The sequence below is a fragment of the Mobula birostris genome, chromosome 12 (assembly GCF_030028105.1).
Source record: "Mobula birostris isolate sMobBir1 chromosome 12, sMobBir1.hap1, whole genome shotgun sequence".
NCBI lineage: Eukaryota > Metazoa > Chordata > Chondrichthyes > Myliobatiformes > Myliobatidae > Mobula > Mobula birostris.
In genome coordinates this window covers 113,833,743-113,856,481 of record NC_092381.1, presented here as the reverse complement: position 1 = coordinate 113,856,481, position 22,739 = coordinate 113,833,743, and the positions used below count along the sequence as shown (strand labels likewise).

At 44.7% G+C, this 22,739-nt stretch overlaps 1 protein-coding gene across 3 annotated transcripts in view; it reads left to right on the top strand.

Moving 5' to 3' along the window:
- Positions 1-22,739, top strand: part of LOC140206209 (BTB/POZ domain-containing protein 7-like) — a 172,867-nt gene that overhangs the window by 43,874 nt on the left and 106,254 nt on the right. For all 3 annotated transcript variants that reach the window (XM_072274518.1, XM_072274519.1, XM_072274521.1), the window contains one exon: positions 14,665-14,873. In XM_072274518.1, the coding sequence (XP_072130619.1) occupies positions 14,665-14,873 (209 nt within the window). The remainder of the gene's footprint in view (positions 1-14,664; positions 14,874-22,739) is intronic.

Here is a 22,739-nt window from a genome sequence, read left to right as displayed (position 1 = left end):
TATTTTCTATATTTCTAGATTGTTGTGATCTGAGGCCTGTGTCGGTCAGGATCAACCATGGATGTTGTATTCTAGCAGTCTAGATATGCCAGTACAATATGGAGAGCAAGCTGTTGCCCACGTAACAGGCTTCCTCACTCCATGCATCTGGCAAGCCCAAAAGAATGGCCGGGACCGATATATTTTGGCACCAGCAGCATTGTGGGAGTTGCCAGTCAGCATTGAGCTGAACGCAAGTCTGCCTTAGGCCTCCAGCTCCAGATTTTTCCCTCGAGGGTGTACTCCCGAAGCCTCCCCCATGAGTGAATATAGCCATAAGGCAGCAAATGTTTGAGATCAGAATTTTCCTTCTCCAAGATCAGCTGCCAACCACGGCCGACAAGAGCCATCTGCCTGAAGCATCTGTCTGGTTCTAAGGGACAATAATCCGCCTTTGCCTCTTCTTCTGTCAGTAGAAACTGTACTGCCAGGCTTAGTAGCTAGGTCACACGTCAAGGCCAGGAGCTGGATGTGGTTGTCAGAGGCTATTTGAGATGCATGTCATTGGGAGCATTTAAAAGATAGTGGGAGCTTATCCTCATTACTACCCCTGGCTATAACAACTTTAAGAAGCTACTTCTGGCCATTATTCTTTTTACAAAGGATGTGCCTTGGGAAGTTGATGTGATTTACTGGAATGGTACCGAAAGTTAATAATTTTGGTTGCAGAAAGAGCAGGAAAGTTGGAAGTATTCCCTTGAGGATCGAAAAAAAGTTGTGGAGTGATATGATATTCAAAATCAGAAAGATGTTTTATAAATAGGAAATTGTTTCAAGTGTACAGTTGTTGGTAACCAAAGAGCACACATTTGTGGTGTTGTCAAAAAATGGAATGCTATGCAAAATTGAGGGATATAGACAGGATAAATACAAGCAGGCTTTTTCCCACTGAGATTGGGTTTGACTAGAACTAGGGGTCATTGGTTAAGGGTGAAAGCTGAAGGAGCCTGAAGGCAAACACTTAAGGTATTAGAAGACGACACAGGATCTCCAGGAACGACTTGGAAGAAGCGCCTTTTTGAGGTGTGGCCCTGAGGACAAACTGATTCCTCATTGACGTCATAGACTGAAGCGTTCCTCGGGGTCAATATCACAAATGACCTGACTGGTCCAACCAAGCAGAGTCCACTGCCAAGAAGGCCCACCAGCACCTTTACTTCCTGAGAAAACTAAAGAAATTTGGCCTGTCCCCTAAAACCCTCACTAATTTTTATAGATGCACCGTAGAAAGCATTCTTCTAGGGTGCATCACAACCTGGTATGGAAGTTGTCCTGTCCAAGACCAAAAGAAGCTGCAGAACATAGTGAACACAGCGCAGCACATCACACAAACCAATCTTCCGTCCTTGGACTCACTTTACACCGCACGCTGTCGGAGCAGTGCTGCCAGGATAATCAAGGACACGACCCACCCAGCCAACACACTTTTCGTCCCTCTTCCCTCTGGGAGAAGGCTCAGGAGCTTGAAGACTCGTACAGCCAGATTTGGGAACAGCTTCTTTCCAACTGTGATAAGACTGCTGAACGGATCCTGACCCGGATCTGGGCCGTACCCTCCAAATATCTGGACCTGCCTCTTGGTTTTTTTGCACTACCATACTTTCCATTTTTCTATTTTCTATTTATGATTTATAATTTAAATTTTTATTATTTACTATCGATTTTTACTCCAGGGAGCAGGAAGTGCAGGATCAAATATCGCTATGATGATTGTATGTTCTATATCAATTGTCTGGCGACAATGAAGTATGAAGTACAAAGAGTGTGGAATAAGCTTCCAGTGGAAGTGGTGGATGCTTGTTTGATTGCAACATTTAAGAAGAGTTTGAAAAAACCCATGGATGGGAAGTATATGGAGGGCTGTTGTCCAAATGCAGGTCAATGGGACTAGGCAGAATAACAGTTTGGCATGGACTAGATGGGCCAAATGCCCCGTTTCTGTGGTCTGTTACTCTATGACCATAATTTGTGGAGTGGTACCATTGGCAGAGTGATTGTGATAGAGTACATGTGTCTCAGAAATGTTAGTTTTTCTTTTGCCTGTAATGCAGTTGGCGATTTATGACAGCAATGAAGATTCTCCATCTCTGGTGGCATTCACAGCTTCCTTCATCATGTCAGCAATTCGGCTGACTGACTGTCTTGCATATTTCAGGTGGAGATTCAGGAATACCGTCCTGACTCCGATATAGAAGGATTCTTCATTGCTGTTTCTGTAACAATTTTACCAGTCAGGGTTGTTAACCCTGAGCTGAACCCAGAGCACCGGTGAACCACTCTTAGTTTGGCCTCCACCCTTTAACCTGTTCGGCATGGGTGACCCAGCCAAGAGTCAGAAAATAAACCCTTGACTCCAGCCAACATAGCTGCTGGTCATTGAGGCACGCAAGCCTCCAAATCCAGTGACAAGGTCTGATCCTCTTGGAGGGAAATGTCAGTTGAAGAAATTGAACATTAACTTTCAAAAGGAGATTTGATAAAATGAGGATGAAAGTAACAGCTGCTGATTACTTGTAGTGATTAAAGAAGATCGAAACTGTGCTAAGCCATTTGAGTGCTCTGCCACTCATTAAGGATGTGTCTAATATTTATTTGTTCTGTTAGTGTACCAACCCCGTGTACCTCATTCCCTTAGTATACCATCTTCCAAGTGGCCAAATATCTTAATTCTGATTCCCATTCCCATTCTGACACGTCAGTCCATGGCCGCCTCTGGTGTCAGGTTGAGGCCACCCTTGCTGCAGAAGCAGTTCCTTATATTCTGGGTTCCCTCCAACCTGATGGCATGAATATTGATTTCTCCATCTGATGAACAAATTCTATCACCACCCCCCCCATTCCCCACTCACTTCTTCTCACCTGCCTCTTGCTTCCCCCTGGGTCCCCTCCTCCCTCCCTTTCTCCTATTGTCCACTCTCCTCTCCTGTCAGATTCCTTCTTCACCAGCCCCAGACTTTTCCCATCCACTTGGGTTTACCCATCACCTTCCAACTAACCTCCTCCTCCTCCCCACAACCTTTCTCTTTTGGTGTCTTCTCCCCTTCCTTCTCCTGAAGAGGGACCTTGGCCTGACACGTCGACTGTTTATCCCTCTCCATAGATGTTGCCTGATCTCCTGAGTTCCTCCAGCATTGTGAGTATGTGTTGCTTTGGATTTTGAGCATCTGCAGACATCCATGTGTATGATTGCTAAACTTTGTGGTCGAGATGGTGTCAGCGTACAACACTCCCTTGATCAACATCTTCCAGATAGCTCACGAAAATATCTCTTGTACTACTTTTGTGTCTGTTTTTCACCTTAAATGCATTTCTGGGACTGTAATTTACAGTTTTGAGATCTGGGATGATTCCAGGGAACCAGCCTGTACTTGACACAAAGAAATTTTGAGGTGCTATGCAAGCCAATGTTTGACTCCACTTTGTCGTTTAAAACATCCATTAATCGCCGACTAAAGTGTCGGAAAATTGAGACACCGAGGCAAATGCGGAAATGCGAGAGTTTCAACCTGACTGCCTGCCTTTTGATTGCTGCCGGAGGAGACTGAGCAGCCTATTGCTGTGGCAGGCAGGTAGGCCTCTCTGCCTCATTTGGTGACCTTCTCTTTCAGTGAATGTCAGTGATCTTGTAGAATGGTATCGTGGTTCTGCGTTTATGAATTGGACTATTGCATGGACTGTGGACTTTTTCAGACTTTTTAAAATCGCCTATTCCTTTTCGGTTTTGTTGTGCAGGGGAGCGTGTTTGGGTGTTGATGTTCTGTTAGTTATCAGTGTGGGGGAGGGGAGTTTTGGTGGGGGGGGTTGATGATTGGGATATCATTCTTTTTTGTACGGGGTGGGGTGGGTCCTCTGAACACCTTTCATGTTCTTTGTTTTGTGGCAATCTGGAGAATACAGATTTCAGAGTTGGATATGGATACATGCTTTAATAATAAATGAGCCTTCTTAAAATTTTCTTAACCTGTCTTCAGTGAATCATGGACATGTTGTGAACTTCTTGTTTTGTGGTAACAATCCAGTGCCAAACACAAAAAATTAGAGTTACAGTAAGAAATGTAAAATAAATAACACCAAGTAGTAAAGAGGTAGTGTTCATGGACCATTCAGAAATCTGAGCAGAAGCTGTTCCTAAAACAGTATGTGTGTGTCTTCAGTCTCTTTTACCATCTTTCAGATGATAAAGTGCATGTATTGGACAGTGAGGGCCCTTAATGATGGGTGTGTCTTTATCGAGGTTCAGGTCTTTGAAGATATCCTCAATAATGGGGAGGCTAGTGCTCATGATCATGACTGCAGCCCTCTACAGCTCTGAGTTGACTTCAACCCTCTGCAGTTCTTTTCGATTCTGGCTTTGGATCCTCCATACCAGACGGTAATGCAACCAGTCAGAATGCTCTCCATTTCTGTAGAAATATGCCAGAGTCAAATCTCCTCACATTCCTAATGAAGCATAGCTGCTGTCATGTCTTCTTCATGATTGCATTAATATGTTAGGCCCAAGATAGATCCTCTGAGATGTTGACACCCAGGAACTTGAAGCTGCTCATCCTTTCTTCTGCTGACACCTTCCTTGATGAAGACTAGTATGTGTTCTCCCAACTTCCCCTTCCTGAGATCCAGAACCTTGCACTCAAATGCTAGTATAGCTAGAAGGTGATAGGTGAAGCATAGGGGTAGAAAAAGTAAAGGGCTGGAGAGGAAGGAGTCTGATAGGAGAGGAGATTGGACTACAAAAGAAAGGGAAGGAGGAGGGTTACCGGGAGGAGGTGATGGGCAAGTGAGAAGAGGTAAGAGATCAGAATGGGGAATAGAAGAACGGGGAGAGGGAAGCAATTTTTTTAAACCAGGAGGAATTGATATTCATGCCATCAGGTTGGAGGCTACCCAGACTAAGTATAAGGAGTTGCTCCTGCACACTGAGGGTGGCCTCATTGTGGGGTTCCCACTGTCTCTGAAGAACTTCCTCAAATCTAAGTCCTGATGAGCAGATGCCTTGTTTTGAGATGGTGAGATCCTAGAAAGCGCAGTGAGGAGAAATCACAGGACAATTTGCAATGACCGATTTACCTACTAACCAGTATGTCTTTGCACTGTGGGAGGAAACCAGAGCACCAGAGGAAAGCCCCGCAGTTTACGGGAAAGACATACAAACTCCTTACAGACAGCTCAGGCATCGAACTCTATATGCCCTTATTTTTCTAAGCTCCTGGAGAGTCAAGTCTTTAGGTCAAATTTTCCCTCATTTCAGGAATCAATCCACAGAACCTTTGCTATCCCTCTGTTCTGAGTGTATCCTTCCCAAGATCAGGAGAATAGATCAGCACACAATGTCTTGCTGAAGCCCTGTATGCTTTTGTTCTTCTCTACTTCCTGATTGTTTGCCCTTGTTACAAGTTAGCTTTAACTGATTCATGTAGCAAGACACTAAAGTACCTTTGAACACCAACATCTCTCAACATTTTAAAGAAAAAGTACTGAGTTTTATCTGTTATCTGCCAAACTGAACATATTCAGTGTGCCTTGTCCTTGCCATTTCACTTATCCTGTCCATATCCCTCTGACGCTTCTACGGATCCTCTTCATAACCTACACTGCTGTCTAGCTTTGTGTCATAGGCCCATCTGGTCTGTGCTGAACCATTATTCTGCCTATTCCCAATGACTCCCATCCATGTACTTATCCAAACTGCTCTTAAATATTAAAATTGATTCCACATCCACTACTCACCCAACCTCAGTGGGGAAAAGCCCTGCTTGCATTTACCCTATCTGTACCCTCTCTTTTTACCTCTATCTGTACCCTCTCTCCTCTCCACTGCACTCCAGGGGATAAAGTTCTAACCAGTGCAACCTTTCCCTAGGGCTCAGGTCCTCAAGTCCCAGCAATATTCTTGCAAATTTTCTCTGTATTTTTTCAATCTTAATCTTTTCTGTGGGTAGGTGACCATAATGCTTCAAATTGGGCCTTACCAACATCTTAAACAACTTCAACATAACATCCCAACTCTTGTATTCAATACTCTGATTTATGAAGACCAACCAGCCCAAGAGCTCTCTTTACAATCCTCCCTATCGGTGACCAAGCATGGAGGGGTGGTGATCTGTCTCTACCGAAGGAGGTGTAAGGTGCTCCTTCCCTCCACTAGCCTGTAGGTCAATCTTGGCAAGATGTAGCACCTGCTCAGCGCGCCCCCCCCCCCCAACATCAGGGGCAGTGAAGCCATGGGAGCAGGTGATGGCTGTCGTATGAGCAGCTGGTGCATATCACGAGTCCTGGTAATGCGACCACTGTCACCAGACAATCTCTGAAGAGTATTGACAATGGCTGGGGGGGGGATCACCTGTCTTGTAAAGACACTGCCCAGAAGAAGGCAATGGCGAATCACTTTTATAGAAAAAATTGCCAACAGCAATCATGGTCATGCATAGACCATGATTGCCTTTGTCATATGACACAGCACATAACAAATGACTACCTGTGACTCTACTTCTGAGGAATTATGGTTCTGCATTCCCCAATCCCTCTGTTCTGTACCACTTCTCAGTGCCCTATCATTTCCTGCGAACCATTGCCAAACTTGGACCAGTGGATTAAGTATAATATCCAAATTACTGAAGCACATAGAGCAATCCTCCGATATCATTAAATGGTATCCTAGCACTGATTTCCAACAGCACTCCACCAGTCATGGCCTCCAAACCTGAAAATCTCTGTGCATCCTACTGTTACAGTTCATTCCTCGATATGCAGCTCAGTATATTTGCACTGACCTTCCCTTTCCTCAATCCCTGCCCTCTTGTTTTGTTTTGTTTCATAACTACATCTGGTTCCCCACTTATTGTACCAGTTATAGCCTTCAAAAAAAAAATTGCTAAATCTGCTTTGCTTTTCATCAGTCCACGTTGTCAATCCTATTATTATCCTTTAACTATCCGTTGTTACTTAATGATTAGATTCTTGTTTTCCCTTTTAGTGAAGAGTTAGCTGTTAGTTTTGTTTTCCCATTTTGTTGTTTCTAAATAGTTGCACGTGCTATCTACTGCTCTGTGAATATCTTGGAGCTGACAGCCAATGCATCTGGTACCTATGTAGCCAACTCATTCAAACCCCTAGACTAGGGATTCTCAACCTGGGGTCCACAGACCTTTGTTTAATGTAAGGAGTACGTACTGCCATTGGCATTTAGGGCAGCAGTGAGGATCCTCCATTTCAGGGCTTCCTTCATTGTGTCAGTAGCATCTTTTCGGTTTTCACTACTGTCAGGCATGCAAGTTCTGGGTAGAGACTCAGGAATACCGTCACACTCGGATGTAGAAGCATTCTTCATTGGTCAAACAAAGTTGTTGAGGAAACAGCAGTCAGGGTGGTTAGCTTTGAGCTGAACTGTCCAAAACCAGAGGGCTGATGAGCCACTCTTAGTCTGGCCTCTACCCTTTGACCTGTTTGGCATGGGTGACTCTACCAGGACCCAAAGTGTAAAGCCCCAACTCCAACTTTCCATGGCATAAGAAATGTTAGGAATCCCTGCCCTAGGGTGTAGTTCATCAGCTGCAGATGATTTATAAAATTTCACCCCCCTCCTTAATTGCTCTAATGTAGAAGTTTCCAACCTGGGGTCCACGAACCCTCTTGATTAATGGTAAGATGCAATGGCATAAAATAGGTTGGAAACCCCTGGTAGACCTTTGCATTGCATGGTTCAGTGAAGTTATCATCAGGTCACCTCTCATCCTCCACCGCTTCAAGGAGAAAAGGCTGAGTTCACTCAACCTATTCTCATAAGGCATGCTCCCCAATCCAGGCAACATCCTTGTAAATCTTCTCTGCACCCTTTCTATGGTTTCAACATCCTTCCTGTAGTGACGTGACCAGAACTGAGCACAGTACTCCAGGTGGGGTCTGACCAGGGTCCTGTATAGCTGTAACATTAATCCTCGGCTCCTAAATTCAATTCCACGATTGATGAAGGCCAATACACCGTATGCCTTCTTAACCATAGAGTCAACCTGCACAGCTGCTTCTACATTACTACCTTCTCCCCTTACCTGGTTTCACTTATCACCTGCTGGCTTGTACTCCCTCCCCTTGCACCACTTCTACCCCTTCCTTTCAAATCCTGATGAAGGGTCTCAGCCTGAAATGTGGACTGTTTATTCCCCTCCATAGATCCTGCATGACCTGCTCAGTTCCTTCAGCATTTTGTGTGTTACTCTTCACTTAAAGGTTTTGTTTAAAAGTTCCATTCTCTAAAATGGTGCAGGTGTTATTCAGACCCAGTAGAGCCTGTTTGGATTGGATGATGGAATTGTTAATAAAATTATTACAGCTGTGGGGTAACGTTGCAGCTCTATAAAACTCTGGTTAGACCACACTTGGAGTATTGTGTTCAGTTCTGACTGCCTCATTACAGGAAGGACGTGGAAGCTTTAGAGAGGATGCAGAGGAGATTTACCTGAAAAGCTGCCTTTATTAGAGATCTTATGCGGATTGGTTGAGCGAGCTAGGTCTTTCCACTTTAGAGAGGAGAAGGATGAGAGGTGATTTAATAGATAAGTGCAAGGTGATGAGAGGCATAGATTGAGTCAGAGACTTTTTTTTTGCTAGGGCAGAAATGGCAAATATGAAGGGGCTTAATTTTATGGTGATTGGAGGAAAGTTTGGGGGATATGATAAAGGTAAGGTTCTTTTTTTTACAGAGTGGTGGGTGCATGGAACACGCTGCCAGGGGTGATGATGGAAGCATTTGGGGCATTTAAGAAATTCTTAGGTCGGCACATACCTACTAACTTGCACCCTTAGCTCCTAGGTGGAGCATAAGCCATTGATGACCTTCCATCTCCATCGTCCACTGAAGTCAGTTGGAGTTCATTAATGCTTCTGTAATCTATTGGCAGATAGGCACATGGATGACAGAAAAATGGAGGGATACATAGGAGGGAAGGGTAAGATTGATCTTGGAATAAAAGATCAGCATAACATCTTGGACCAAAGGGTCTGTACTGTGCTGTGCTAAAATGGATGGTGAGCGTCCTTGGTTTCCTACCCACCACTGTGTAACACGTAGTATGTGGGTTATTGTCACCTTCCTATCAGCTTCAACCGGTCTGGCCATTCACCTCTGTCATTAACAAGGTTTTTTTGTGTGCCGCGGAACTGCCACACGCTGGATTTTTTTTTTTGTGGGCACTATTTTCTGTTAAAACTGTAGAGCAGGATTCCCAGCCGGAGGTCCACAGATCCCTTACTTAATGGTATTGGCGCATGGCGTAAAAAAGGTTGGGAACCTCTGCTCTAGAGACTGTTGTGCATGAAAATCCTAGGAGATCAGCAGTTCCTGAGTTATTCAAACCACCCCATGTGGTCCCAACAATCATTCCACAGTTAAAAGTTACTTCAGTCACATTTCATTCTCCATTCTGATGTTTAGTCTGAACATCAACTAAACCTCTTGACCATGTCTGCATGTTTTTATGTATTGAGTTGCTGCTAAATGATTGACTAATTAGATATTTTTATTAATGTCAAGTGGACCTACTAAAGTGATCAATTGTAATCTTAAAAGTGAGAAGTATATATATGAAATAACTTGGAAAATGTGCAAACTATGAGCAACGAGGCCCCCCTCCCTACGCCACAATGATGACCAGAGAACACACCACAAGTGAACAATACACTGATGATGTCTCCTTGTATGGTGATGAAACATTATCAGTTGGATTGCCAAGATTGGAGTACAACTCAAACCAACCAGGTTGATTGTATGTCCATAAAGTGACGCTAGACACAGGAGTGTCAGTTGACTCTGTGGGTGGGTTAGTGATCAGCCTTACTGTTTGAGTGTGTTGGTCCTGGTGAGTCTGGAGGCCCAGACTAAGATTGGTCCATCTGTCCTCTGTTTCGGGGGTGGGGGGGGGGGTTCATCTCAGGACTAACGACGCTGTCTGGCCAAACAGAATGGTTACAGAAACAGCAATGAAGTACCCTTCTACATCTGAGTACGATGGTATTCCTGAGACTCTTCTGAGACTTGCAGACTGACAGTGGTGAAAATGAAGAGAAAACTGCTAACACAGTGAAGGATGCCCTGACCACACCAGAGATGGAAGATCTTCATTGCTGCCCTAAATACCAGCAGCGTAACGGGCAGTAGAGTAGAGAGTATTAAGTACTTAAGGTGTGTCCTATCTTTCCATTGTCCAGCAGTGCTCTGAAATCTCAAATTTAGTTTCTGAGCATCCCTGATTCCTTCCCTACACTGATCAATTGGAATTGGTCGGTGGCTATCCCTTCAGTAGCCCAGGCCTTGTAGTTTGGAAATTCCGTTACTCCTCTGCTTTTTATTTCAATCTGCCCTTTTTGATAAGACTCATTCCATATGTAACGGCCTTTGCCCCAACTGACTCCCGTTGCCTAGGGTGAATAGCCATCAACCCCGCCAAACAGTGCAAATGCTTAGGTGCGGATACGGTGTGAGGCACCCAATGATCAGCCAAGACACAAATATTAAACAATATACCAAATACGAGTAAAGAATTATACTTTATAGCAAGTTTTGCTGATGGGTTAGCAGCAACAACTAAAAGAAAAGGCGCCGCATAAGTAACTTATCAGTTTTGTGCACATAATATTTTAATACGTTGGAGCTCACACCTCCGATTCCATCCCCAACGTCCTTCCGAGACTCCGGCCACCATCCGAACCCCTGCGGTCTGGTATCTGCCGCCCTGGAACCGCTGTCCGTTCCCCGCATGTCCGTCCTGTCTGCTCACCTCCCTAAATGCCTGCGCTCCTCAACTCAGCATACACATACAAGATAACATAACATTTGCTAACAAATGAATACAATTTCCATTATCACACTCTATAACCCAAACATTACCGTTACAGAGAACCCCTTGCTCAGCAGTTAACAATACGAAGACCATTTTAGTTTAACACTTCATTTTGTAATAGGCAATTAACAGGTAACAGTCCAGCTAATATTACTGAGAACCCTACACATACCAATTCTTCTGAATCACTAAAACTTCCTTTAACAGGCTTAGTATCAATTTTCAATTGAGTGAGGTTCTGTGACACATTCTGGATTGTAGAAACACAAAGAATGCTAAACGCACAATGAATGGTTGACCTTCTAAAGGTTACTTCATTATCAGATGTTGAAAGGCTTTGATAGAGTGGATGTGAAGAGGATGTTTCCTGTGGTGGGGGGAGTCTGTGACCAGGGGGCTCAGCCTCAGGATAGAGGGATGTCCATTTAGAATGAAGATGAGGGATTTCTTTAGCCAGAGGGTGGTAAATCTGTGGAATTTGTTGCCACAGCCAGCAATGGAGGTCAAGTCATTAGGTATATTTAAGGCAGAGGTTGATATATTCTTGATTAGTCAGGACATGAAGGGATATGGGGAGAAGGCAGGAGATTGTGGTTGGGAGAGAAAATAGATCAGCCATGATGAAATGGTGGGGCAGACTCAATGGGCCAAATGGCCTAATTCTGCTGTTATACTCTCATTAAAAAAACTTTTCAAGTTCAAAGTAAGTTTCTTATCAAAGTACATACGTCACCATATACCACTCTGAAATTCATTTTTTTGTGGCCATTTGCAGTAAATATAAAGAAATACAATAAAGTCAATGAAAACCGCACACAAGTGAAGATGGACAAACAGCCAACGTGCAAAAGACAAACTGTCAAATACGATAAATAAATTAAAAGTATTGAGAACATGAGTTATAGAGTCCTTGAAAGTGAGTCCATAGGCCGTAGAATGAGTTCAGTTTGAGGTGACTGAAGTACCCATCCAGGTCAGGAGCTTGCTGGCACCTGGCTGTGTATGACCTGAGGCTCTTGTCCTTCCTTCCTGATAGCAGCCATGAGAAGAGAGCGTGGCCTAGATGGTGACCTGAGGCTCCTGTCTCTCCTTCCTGATAGCAGCCGTGAGAAGAGAGCGTGGCCTGGATGGTGACCTGAGGCTCCTGTCTCTCCTTCCTGATAGCAGCTGTGAGAAGAGAGCGTGGCCTGGATGGTGACTTGGGGCTCCTGCCTCTCCTTCCTGATAGCAGCCGTGAGAAGAGAGCGTGATCTGGATGGTGGGGGTCCTTATGATGGATGCTACTTGCTTGTGGCAACGCTCCTTGTAAATGTGCTCATTTGGTGCGAAGGGCTTTGCCTGTGATGGACTGGGCTGATCCACTGCTTTTTCTAGGCTTTTCTTTTTTGTGCATTTCCCAGCTCTGCCATTGAATATATGGACCTGGAATAATAACTTTGGGGGCAGAACATTGGTCTCTGGCAGATTTGATTACTTAAAAATGATGTTTATTACATTTTATTTGAGCCTTGTTCCAGTAAGAAATAATGGAGATACAGGAATCTGCAGATGCTGCAGTCTGGTGCAACACACAAAATGCTGGATGAACTCAGCAAGGTCAGGCAGCATCGATGGAGGGAAATGGACAGTCAGGGTTTGAGTTGAGACCTTTCAGGCTTGGAAGGAGGGCAGATAGCAAACATAAAAATGGTGGTGGGACCTTGCTGAGGACCCCCACCATCCAGTGGTGGGAGAGGAGTGGAGCAAGTATTGGTGGGGGATAGGTGAGGGATGATGGGCAGAGGGAGAAAGCGAGGGAACGATTTTATTTTATTTATTGAGACACTGTGCGGAATAGATCCTTCCTGCCCTTCGAGATGTGCTGCCCAGCAATCCCATTTAATCCTAGCCAAATCACAAAACAGTTTACAATGACCAATTAATTTATCAACCGGTATATCTTTGGACTATGGGAGGAAACTGGAGCACCAAGAGGAAACCTACATGGTCACAGGAAGAAATTGCAAACTCCTTACAGGCAATGGTGTGAATTGAACCCATGTTGCTGGTACTGTAAAGCATTGTGCTAACCACTATGCTGCCGTGCCATCCTGTAGTACCTGCTTCGCACCCTCCCCACCCCCACCCCCACCCCCATCCTGATCAGGGTCACGTGAAGCCACGGGAGCAGGTGGTGGATGGTCCTATGGGCAGCTGGTGCATATCACAAGTCCTGGTTATGTGGCCACTGACATCAGGCAATTTCTGAAGAGTATTGATTGTGGGTGGGGAGGTCACCAATCTTGTAAACACACTGCCCAGAAGGCAGCAATGGCAAACCACTTCTGTAGAAAGATTTGCCAGGAACAATCATTGTCATGGAAAGACCATGATCGTCCACATCATATGACACGGCACATGATGATAATGTTACTGTCACCATTATAACAGAGGGGAATTGGTTTTCTAATTTCGAATTTGGTTTCTAATTTCATACAACATTGTTTCAGAGGTACTTGTGCAGAAACACATCATATGGCATAAAAACAATTCATTTAAAATTTTACTTTGTTTCTGTTATTCCCACTCCACCGACTGAATGAGACACAAATTTAAGCCTTTTTTAAGATTGACAGTGAACAAAATTTTTGGAGTGGACTTAAAGGTTGAAGCGGTGAAGATAGGAAAGTCAGACTAAGAAGAAAATTGTGGCTGGCCTTAGATGATTTAAAGTATATTGATTGGCCTTCCTGAAGCACAAGTATGATGTGGCACCTCCTTGGCATACATATCTGCTGTAGATGTGGTGGGGCAATTGGAGGCAGGATCCGGATTAGTTAGTGACTGTAGTGGAGCACAATCCCAAACTGTTGCACTATTTTCCCAAACAAAAATCAGAAGTAACAGTAATTATAAACATGAGAAAATCTGCAGATGCTGGAAATCCAAAGCAATGCACACAAATTGCTAGTAAATAGTAATGATGGAATTAGTGGACCAGACTTAGTAAGCCGAATTGCTGAATTCTGCTTTATGCCTTGTGATCAAAAATAAGAGAATGGAGCTTGAGTGAAATACCCTAAGAGTTGCAATGGGTTGGGTTTGGACAGCTTGTGTACTGCAGACCTTTTAACAATTTTTTAAATTTGTGTGTGTTCTTTTTATTTACACGTATGACTGCAAACCTTTTAACAAGCTTTTATTTACATGTATCAGGAATTTGCTGTGGTGCGTTGGTCAGGGTGCAACATGCAACACAAAAATCAACATTCAGAGTATAAAGAATTATATAAAAAAAAGAGTAAGAAGTTAAAGGATAGATGTGGAATAACATGTACACAAATACCAGCATGTATTTACAATGTGACCAGCCTTAAAGAAGGAGTTTAAAATGTTTACACTGCAGTGATGGTGCTAATACATAAAGGGGGGGGGGGGTGGGAAGGTCACTAACTAGAATGTTTGATCAAGTTAACTGCCTAGCGGAAGAAAATTTGAAGGTGACGTGATTTTTGTTTTAATAGCCCTAGAGCACTTTTAGAAGCAAGATTTTGGAAAAGACAGTTTGCAGGGTGGGTGGTGTCCACAATGATTTTTCCTGCCCTCTTCTTTGTCCTGAACACGTATAACTGAGTTTGAAAATGACATACCTGGAGAAAGCCATTGCCAAGATCATAGAGTTTTGGGAGTCAAATTGGGGGTGGGGGAGAAATAGGAGCAGTGAAATAAAAACAAATGGTTTGAGATTGATTTATAAAGGAGATGGTGTTTTTTGCTGCTGTTGTATCTAATTCACATATAATTTTCTATACAGGCTGTGAAGATCTGATTGTTGAGAGCGTTACGCTGGACTCACTAGTGACTATCCTGAAGTGGAGTTCGCAACCTTATGGATCCAAGTGGGTCCATCGGCAGATGCTGCATTTCCTCTGTGAGGAGTTCAGTAATATCATCGCTTCAGACAGTCTCTTGGAGCTCAGTAAGGAGCACCTGATGGCAGCCATCCAGTCGGACTACCTGCAGGTACTGGACTTCTGTCATCGGTTAATGAATTCCAGCTTGTGTATTTGAGGGCAAACAACAGGAATTCTGCAGATGCTGGAAATTCAAGCGACACACATCAAAGTTGCTGGTGAACGCAGCTTTGATGTGTGTTGCTTGTCTATTTGAGGGATTTGTTAATGAAAGATAACAAGATCTGAATTAGGTTTTGTATCACCGGCATATGCATGTGGAGTTGATGTTTCTTATGGTGGGGGAGACTAGGACCAGAGGGCACAGCCTCATAATAGAGGGGTGTCCTCTTAGAATGGAGCTGAGGAGGAATTTCTTTATCCAGATTGTCGCAAATCTATAGAGGCTAAGTAATGTTGGTATATTTAAGGTGGAGGTTGATAGATTAATCAGGGCGTGAAAGGTTATGGGCGGGGGGGGGAAGGCAGGGGAATGGGGTGAGAGAGAAATGGATCAGCCCATGATCAAATAATAGGGTAAACTTGATGGGCTGAATGTGCTAATTTTGCTCTAATGTCTTGTATGTTATGAAATTTGTTGTTTTGCAGCAGCATTGTTTATGTAAATTACGATAAGAAATACAGACGTACTGTCCTTGCTGAGGTGTTGTCACATCAATTAGACAGTCAGCCAAACTCCATTCAAAAATGACATGAGAGTCAGCGTATGGAGTCCTAGCTCCTTGGGTTTATTGCAGACTCAATGATATGACATAGTGGATAAGGAGCAAAATGGAAAAACAAAATACAGTGAAATTACCATGTTGTTTTATTCACACAAAATATAAGATTCTGACAATACTACAGGTAAACAGTTAGCATCTAGGTTAGTGTTGATTAAACTTGAAAATAACATTCAATTTCAGCAAACTCTTATTGAAACCTTCAGATTAACTTCTAAACAATATAGCATCAACTTACAAGCAGTGTTTCTGCTGGGGAACAGCAGGATGGCTTTGGATAGAAACTTGCACTTCTAACATAAACCTCTGGACTTCTGTCAACCACTGTGCTTTCCTACTTAACACTTCCTGTCTGCACAGAAAGTGATCTAATACACATCAGAAACTACTCATTAAAATAAAAGCTGCATGTGATTAGTCACATACATAGAAACATAGAAAATAGGTGCAGGAGTAGGCCATTCGGCCCTTCGAGCCTGCACCGCCATTTATTATGATGATGGCTGATCATCCAACTCAGAACCCCGCCCCAGCCTTCCCTCCATACCCCCTGATCCCCGTAGCCACAAGGGCCATATCTAACTCCCTCTTAAATATAGCCAATGTACTGGCCTCAACTGCTTCCTGTGGCAGAGAATTCCACAGATTCACCACTCTCATAAATGAATTGCCCAAAGGGCAGAACAATATATAATTGAAATATTGCAAAAAGAGCACAAAAAATTGAGGTAGTGTTCATTGTCCATTCAGAGATCTGATGGAGGAGGGGAAGAAGATGTTTCTTGACGACCTAACCTGGTTGCAACATTTTGATGCAGCTGTAAAGAAGGCAAGGCAGCAACTATATTTCATTAGGAGTTTGAGTAGATTTGGTTTGTCACCTAAAACATTCAAACGTTTATTAATGTACCATGGAGAGCACACTAACTGGCTGCATCACATCTGGTATGGAGAGGGACTACTGCACAGGATTGAAGTAAGTTGCAAAAGGTTGTAAAATTAGTCAGCTCCATCTTGGGTACTAGCCTCTGCAGTATCCAGGACATCTCAGGGAGCGGTGCCTCAGGAAGGCGGTATCCATCATTAAGGACTCCCTCCACCTAGGACATGCCCTCTTCTCATTGTTACCGATGGGAGGGAGGTACAGGAACCTGAAGACACACGCTCAATGATTCAGGAACAGCTTCTTCCCCTCTACCATCCAATTTCTAAATGGACATTGAACCCATAAACACTACCTTACTACTGTTTTTAAAAGCGAATTATTTCTTCAGCGGTTTGATCGGGGCGTGACTGCACAAGCATGTGGATGTCAGCCAGTGAGAACAGCGAGAAGAGTTTAAAGGGAGACGGTTATTTCTTCAGTGGTTTGATTGGGACACGACTGCGTAAGTGCGTGTATGTCAGCCAGTGTGAACAGTGAGAAGAGTTTAAAAGGAGACAGCCTTATAGGGCGGGTGACAGAGTAGAGGGAGACAGAGTAGGAAGGCTTTGGCTCAACGGGGCTTCGGCGTTAACAGGTCAAGGTGGGGTAGGTTGCCTAAGTAGAATACAGACAGGAAGAATGTGTGTGAAGAGGGTTCTCTGTGCTCGGTGTCAGATGTGGGAGGTCTGGGAGACTCCCAGCCTCCCGGGCGGCCACATCTGCGCCAGGTGTGTCGAGCTGCAGCTCTTTAGGGACCGTGTTAGGGAACTGGAGATGCAGCTCGATGACCTTCATCTGGTCTGGGAGAATGAGGAGGTGATAGGGAGGAGCTATAGGCAGGTAGTCACACCAGGGCATGGGGAGACAGATAAGTGGGTAACAGTCAGATAGGGTAGGGAAAGGAGGAGGATGGCAGCAGTGATAGGGGACTCTATAGTTAGGGGGACAAACAGGTGATTCTGTGGACGCAGGAAAGAAGCACGGATGGTAGTTTGCCTCCCAGGTGCCAGGGTCCGGGATGTTTTTGATCGCATCCAAGATATCCTGAAGTGGGAAGGAGAACAGCCAGAGGTCGTGGTACATATTGGTACCAACCACATAGGCAGGAAAAGGGAGGAGGTCCTGAAAGTAGACTACAGGGATTAGGAAGGAATTTGAGAAGCAGGACCACAAAGGTAGTTATCTCAGGATTACTGCCTGTGCCACACCATAGTGAGTATAGGAATAGAGATTCTGGAGGATAAATGCGTGGCTGAGGGATTTGGAGCAGGGGGCAGGGATTCAGATTTTTGGATCATTGGGATTCCTTTTGGGGCAGGAGTGACCTGCACAAAAAGGACGGGTTGCACTTGAATCCAAAGGGGACCAATAGCCTGGCGGGGAGGTTTGCTAAGGCTATCGGGGAGAGTTTAAACTAGGATTGCTGGGGGGGGGGGGGGACCAAACTGAAGAAGCGGTTGGCTTACAAATAGGGAAAGGTTGGACAGTGTGAGAGGGATGATAGGCAGGTGATCAAGAAGCGACGCACTCAGACCAGTGGTTTGAGATGTGACTATTTTAATGCAAGGAGTATTATGAACAAAGCGGATGAGCTTCGAGCATGGATTAGTACTTGGAGCTATGATGTTGTGGCCATTACAGAGACTTGAATGGCTCAGGGGCAGGAATGGTTACTTCAAGTGCCAGGCTTTAGATGTTTCAGAAAGGGCAGGGAGAGAGGCAGAAGAGGTGGGGGCACGGCAGGACGTTGAGGAGCGGATAGGGAGACAGATTCTGGAAAGGTGTAATAATAACGGTTGTTGTGGTGGGAGATTTTAATTTCCCAAATATCGATTGGCATGTTCCTAGAGCAAGGAGTTTAGATGGGGTGGAGTTTGTTAGGTGTGTTCAAGAAGGTTTCTTGACACAATATGTAGATAAGAGGAAAGGCTGTACTTGATCTGGTATCAGGAAATGAACCTGGTCAGGTGTCAGATCTCTCAGTGGGAGAGTATTTTGGAGATAGTGATCGCAATTCTATCTCCTTTAACATAGCATTGGAGAGAGATAGGAACAGACAAGTTAGGAAAACGTTTAATTGGAGTGAGGGGAATTATGAGGCTATCAGGCAGGAACTTGGAAGCATAAATCGGAAACAGCTGTTCTCAGGGAAACGTATGGAAGAAATGTGGCAAATGTTCAGGGGATAGATATTAAATAGTTAAATGAAATAACTTGTACAAAAGTAAAAAAAAAATAGTAGTGAGCTAGTGTTCAGGGGTTCACTGTCCATTCTGAAATCAGTTGGCAGAGGGGAAGAAGCAATTCCTGAATCGTTAGGCCAGGCGACGAGATCTAAGCCAGAGTGTATCGCTGTACTGGGACTTGCGCATTATGCGGGGTGTGACCCAGAGTTTGGACAATTTAAATGCTGGCCCTGATAGACTGGAATAGCAGGATGTTGGGGACCCGAGCCGAGGGTTGGGCCGAATCCACTCGCTCTCCTGTGACGTTCACTCCTCTCACTGTGGCACTGAAGCTAATAAGGATGCTCCATGGACCCCTACCATTAACCAAGGCACCTGTGGGCCCCAGATTGGGAGCTCCTGCTTGGAACTAGAAAAGAGGTTGGAAAATTTGGATACTTGCACAGACCCAGTCCGCACCTATAGTTAGAAACATAGAAAATAGGTACAGGAGTAGGCTATTCGGCCCTTCGAGCCTGCACCGCCATTCAATATGATCATGGCTGATCATCCAACTCAGAACCCTGTACCTGCTTTCTCTCCCTACCCCCGATCCCTTTAGCCACAAGGGCCATATCTAACTCCCCCTTAAATATAGCCAATGAACTGGCCTCAACTGTTTCCTGTGGCAGAGAATTCCACAGATTCACCAATCTCTGTGTGAAGAACTTTTTCCTCATCTCGGTCCTAAAAGGCTTCCCCTTTATCCTTAAACTGTGACCCCTCATTCTGGACTTCCCCAACATCGGAAACAATCTTCCTGCATCCAGCCTGTCCAATCCCTTTAGAATTTTATACATTTCAATAAGATCCCCCCTCAATATGTAGGATTGTTCTGTAGAATATGCAGAACAGTCTTTATTTTTGTCCTAACTTGGCCTTCTCCTTCACGTCGTCCTCTTTCTTATTTTTCTTTGCTCTGAAATGTGAACTCCTTTTGTTTTTCTACACGTGCTACTTCAGACCTACATGTTTCCAGTATTGTTTTTTATTTCAGATGTCCTTTTGGAGCCTAGCCAACACTTAGCTCTGTGGGCATTGACTGGAAGGCATGCCTGAGGATCCATACGGGAGGTAGCCTGTACTTGCAGGAAGCCTCTCACTGGCTTTGCAGCCCTTCTGCCCAAAGCTGTCGTTCATTAAATTTAATGCATTTTGCGAACTGTGCCTATCAGCAGTGGCTTCACTCCTGGACTGAGCACATAACATAAGTTAACATCCCCTTAATACTGGAGGAATCCTTTGAGGTCAAACTAATTTGGTGTTGCTAATTTGAATCACCCTGTTTAAATGTTCAAAGGTTCATTTATTATCAAAGTATTTATGCGGTATATAACTCTGAGAATCGTCTTCTCCAGATAGACACAAAACAAAGAAAAACCGTAATAGTGTTCAAAATGCATCAAGCATTCCCCGCACAAAAAAACCTTACAAATCGTACAACAGCAGCAAGGGCGTCAGACCCCACCTCCACTCACACAAAAAAAACAAATCGGACGAACTGTGAAAATAACAAACCCTAACCGCCCCCTCCTGCACAAAAAACTTATAAATTGCCTAATTAAAAAGCTCAGAGGGCAACAAGAAAGACAGGCAAAAACACAGTATAGATGACATCAAACCAAAGAGTCCAGTCCAATCAATTAGTCGGTAGCATCCCCTGACAGCCTCGAAGAGAGAGAGAGAGACTACTTGAATGCAGAGGCAGAGCAGTGAGAGAGATTTGCCTCCTTCCTAGATGAATATCAAGGTGGAGGGAGGAAACTACAGATGTTGGAATGACTCAGCTGATCAAACGTCACCTATGAGGGGAAAAATGGGGTTAATGGTTCCAATTAAAGATTCAAAATCCATTTATCATCACAGTATGAATACAGAATACAACTCTGAGATTTGTCCTCCCGCAGGCAGCCACAGAGCAAAGGAACACCATGGAAAACTCTAAACACCCAATATGCAGAAAAAAAGCCAAATTGTGCAAATGGCAAAAGTAAGCAATCAACATATAGAATATTAAACGTCAGATCACGAGTCCAGGAGTGTTTGATTTAGTTCAGTTCAGCATCTTGCCACTAGCCCACTGCCGGCCGCAGGGCTGAAGTGCCCCAGACTGCATTGTTCACCACAATCTTGCCTGACAGATCTGTTGGAATTCTTTGAAGAAGTAACAAGCAGGCTAGACATCGGAGAATCAGTTGATGTTATGTATTTGGATTTTCAGAAGGCCTTTGACCAGGTGCCGTACATGAGCCCATGGTATTACAGGAAAGATGCTAGCATAGATAAAGCAGTGGCTGATTGTCTGGAGGCAGTCTGACTGGCTGCCGGTGCCTAGTGGTATTCCATGTGGGGTCTGTGTTGGGACTAATTCTTTTTACGGTATATGTCAGTCATTTGGATGTTGGAATTGATGGCTTTGTTGCAAAGTTTGCAGAGGATATGAAGATAGGTGGAGGAGCAGGTAGTTTTGAAGAAGTAGAGAGGCTACAGAAGGACTTGTACAGATTAGGAGAATGGGCAAAGAAATGACAGCTGAAATACAGTGTCGGGAAGTGTATGGTCATGTAGTTTGGTAGAAGAAATGAAAGGGGTGACTATTTTCTAAGTGGAGAGAAAATAGTCAAATCTGAGGTGCATAGGGACTTGGGAGTCCATGTGCAAGATTCTCTAAAGGTTAATTTGGAGGTTGAATCTGTGCTGAGGAAGGCAAATGCAGTGTTCGCATTTATTTCAAAAGGACTAGAATATAAAAGCAAGGATGTAATGTTGAAAACTTCATAAAGCACTGGTGAGGCCCCACTTGGAATATTGTGAGCGGATTTGGGTGCTTTATCTTAGAAAAGATGTGCTGAAATTGGAGAGGGTTCAAAGGAGGTTCATGAAAATAATTCCAGGATTGAGAACACAAAATAATCTGCAGATGCTGGGGTCAAAGCAACACTCACAACACGCTGGAGGATCTCAGCAGGTCGGGCAGCATCCGTGGAAAAGATCGGTTGACTTTTTAGGCCGGAACCCTTCGTCAGGACTGTAGAGGGAAGGGGCAGAGGCTCTATAAAGAAGGTGGGGGAAGGGTGGGAAGGAGAAGGTTGGTAGGTTCCAGGTGAAGAACCAGTAAGGGGAAAGATAAAGGGGTGGGGGAAGGGAGGCAGGGAGGTGATAGGCAGGAAAAGTGAAGAAGGAATAGGGGAAAACACAATGGGTAGTAGAAGGAGGGGGAACCAAGAGGGAGGTGGTAGGCAGGGGGGGAGGGGGCAGAGTGACATAGGGATAGGGGAAGGGAAGGGGAGGGAATTACCGGAAGTTGGAGAATGCTATGTTCATACCAAGGGGCTGGAGACTACCTAGACGGTATATGAGGTGTTGCTCCTCCAACCTGAGTTTAGCCTCATCATGGCAGTAGAGGAGGCCATGTATAGACATATCTGAATGGGAGTGGGAAGCAGAGTTGAAGTGGGTGGCTACTGGGAGATCCTGTCTGTATTGACGGACGGAGCGGAGGTGCTCGACGAAGCGGTTCTCCAATCTGCGTCGGGTTTCACCGATATAGAGGAGGCTGCATCGGGAACACTGGACACAATAGATGACCCCAACAGACTCACAAGTGAAGTGTTGCCTCACTTGGAAGTACTGTTTGGGGCCCTGAATGGTGGCAAGAGAGGAGGTGCAGGGACAGGTGTAGCACTTGCGCTTACAGGGATAAGTGCCAGGTGGGAGATCCGTGGGGAGGGACGTGTGGACCAGGGAGTCGCGGAGGGACCGATCCCTGCGGAAGGGAGAGAGGGGTGGAGAGGGAAAGATGTGTTTAGTGGTGGGGTCCTGTCGAAGGTGGCGGAAGTTGCGGAGGATAATGTGTTGGATCCGGAGGCTAATGGGGTGGTAGGTGAGGACAAGGGGAACTCTGTCCCTGTTGTGGTGGCGGGAGGATGGGGTGAGAGCCGAAGTGCGGGAAATGGAGGAGATGCAGGTGAGGGCATAATTGATGACAGCAGAAGGGACAGCAGAAATTCCAGGATTGAATGGCTTGTCATTTGAAGAGTGTC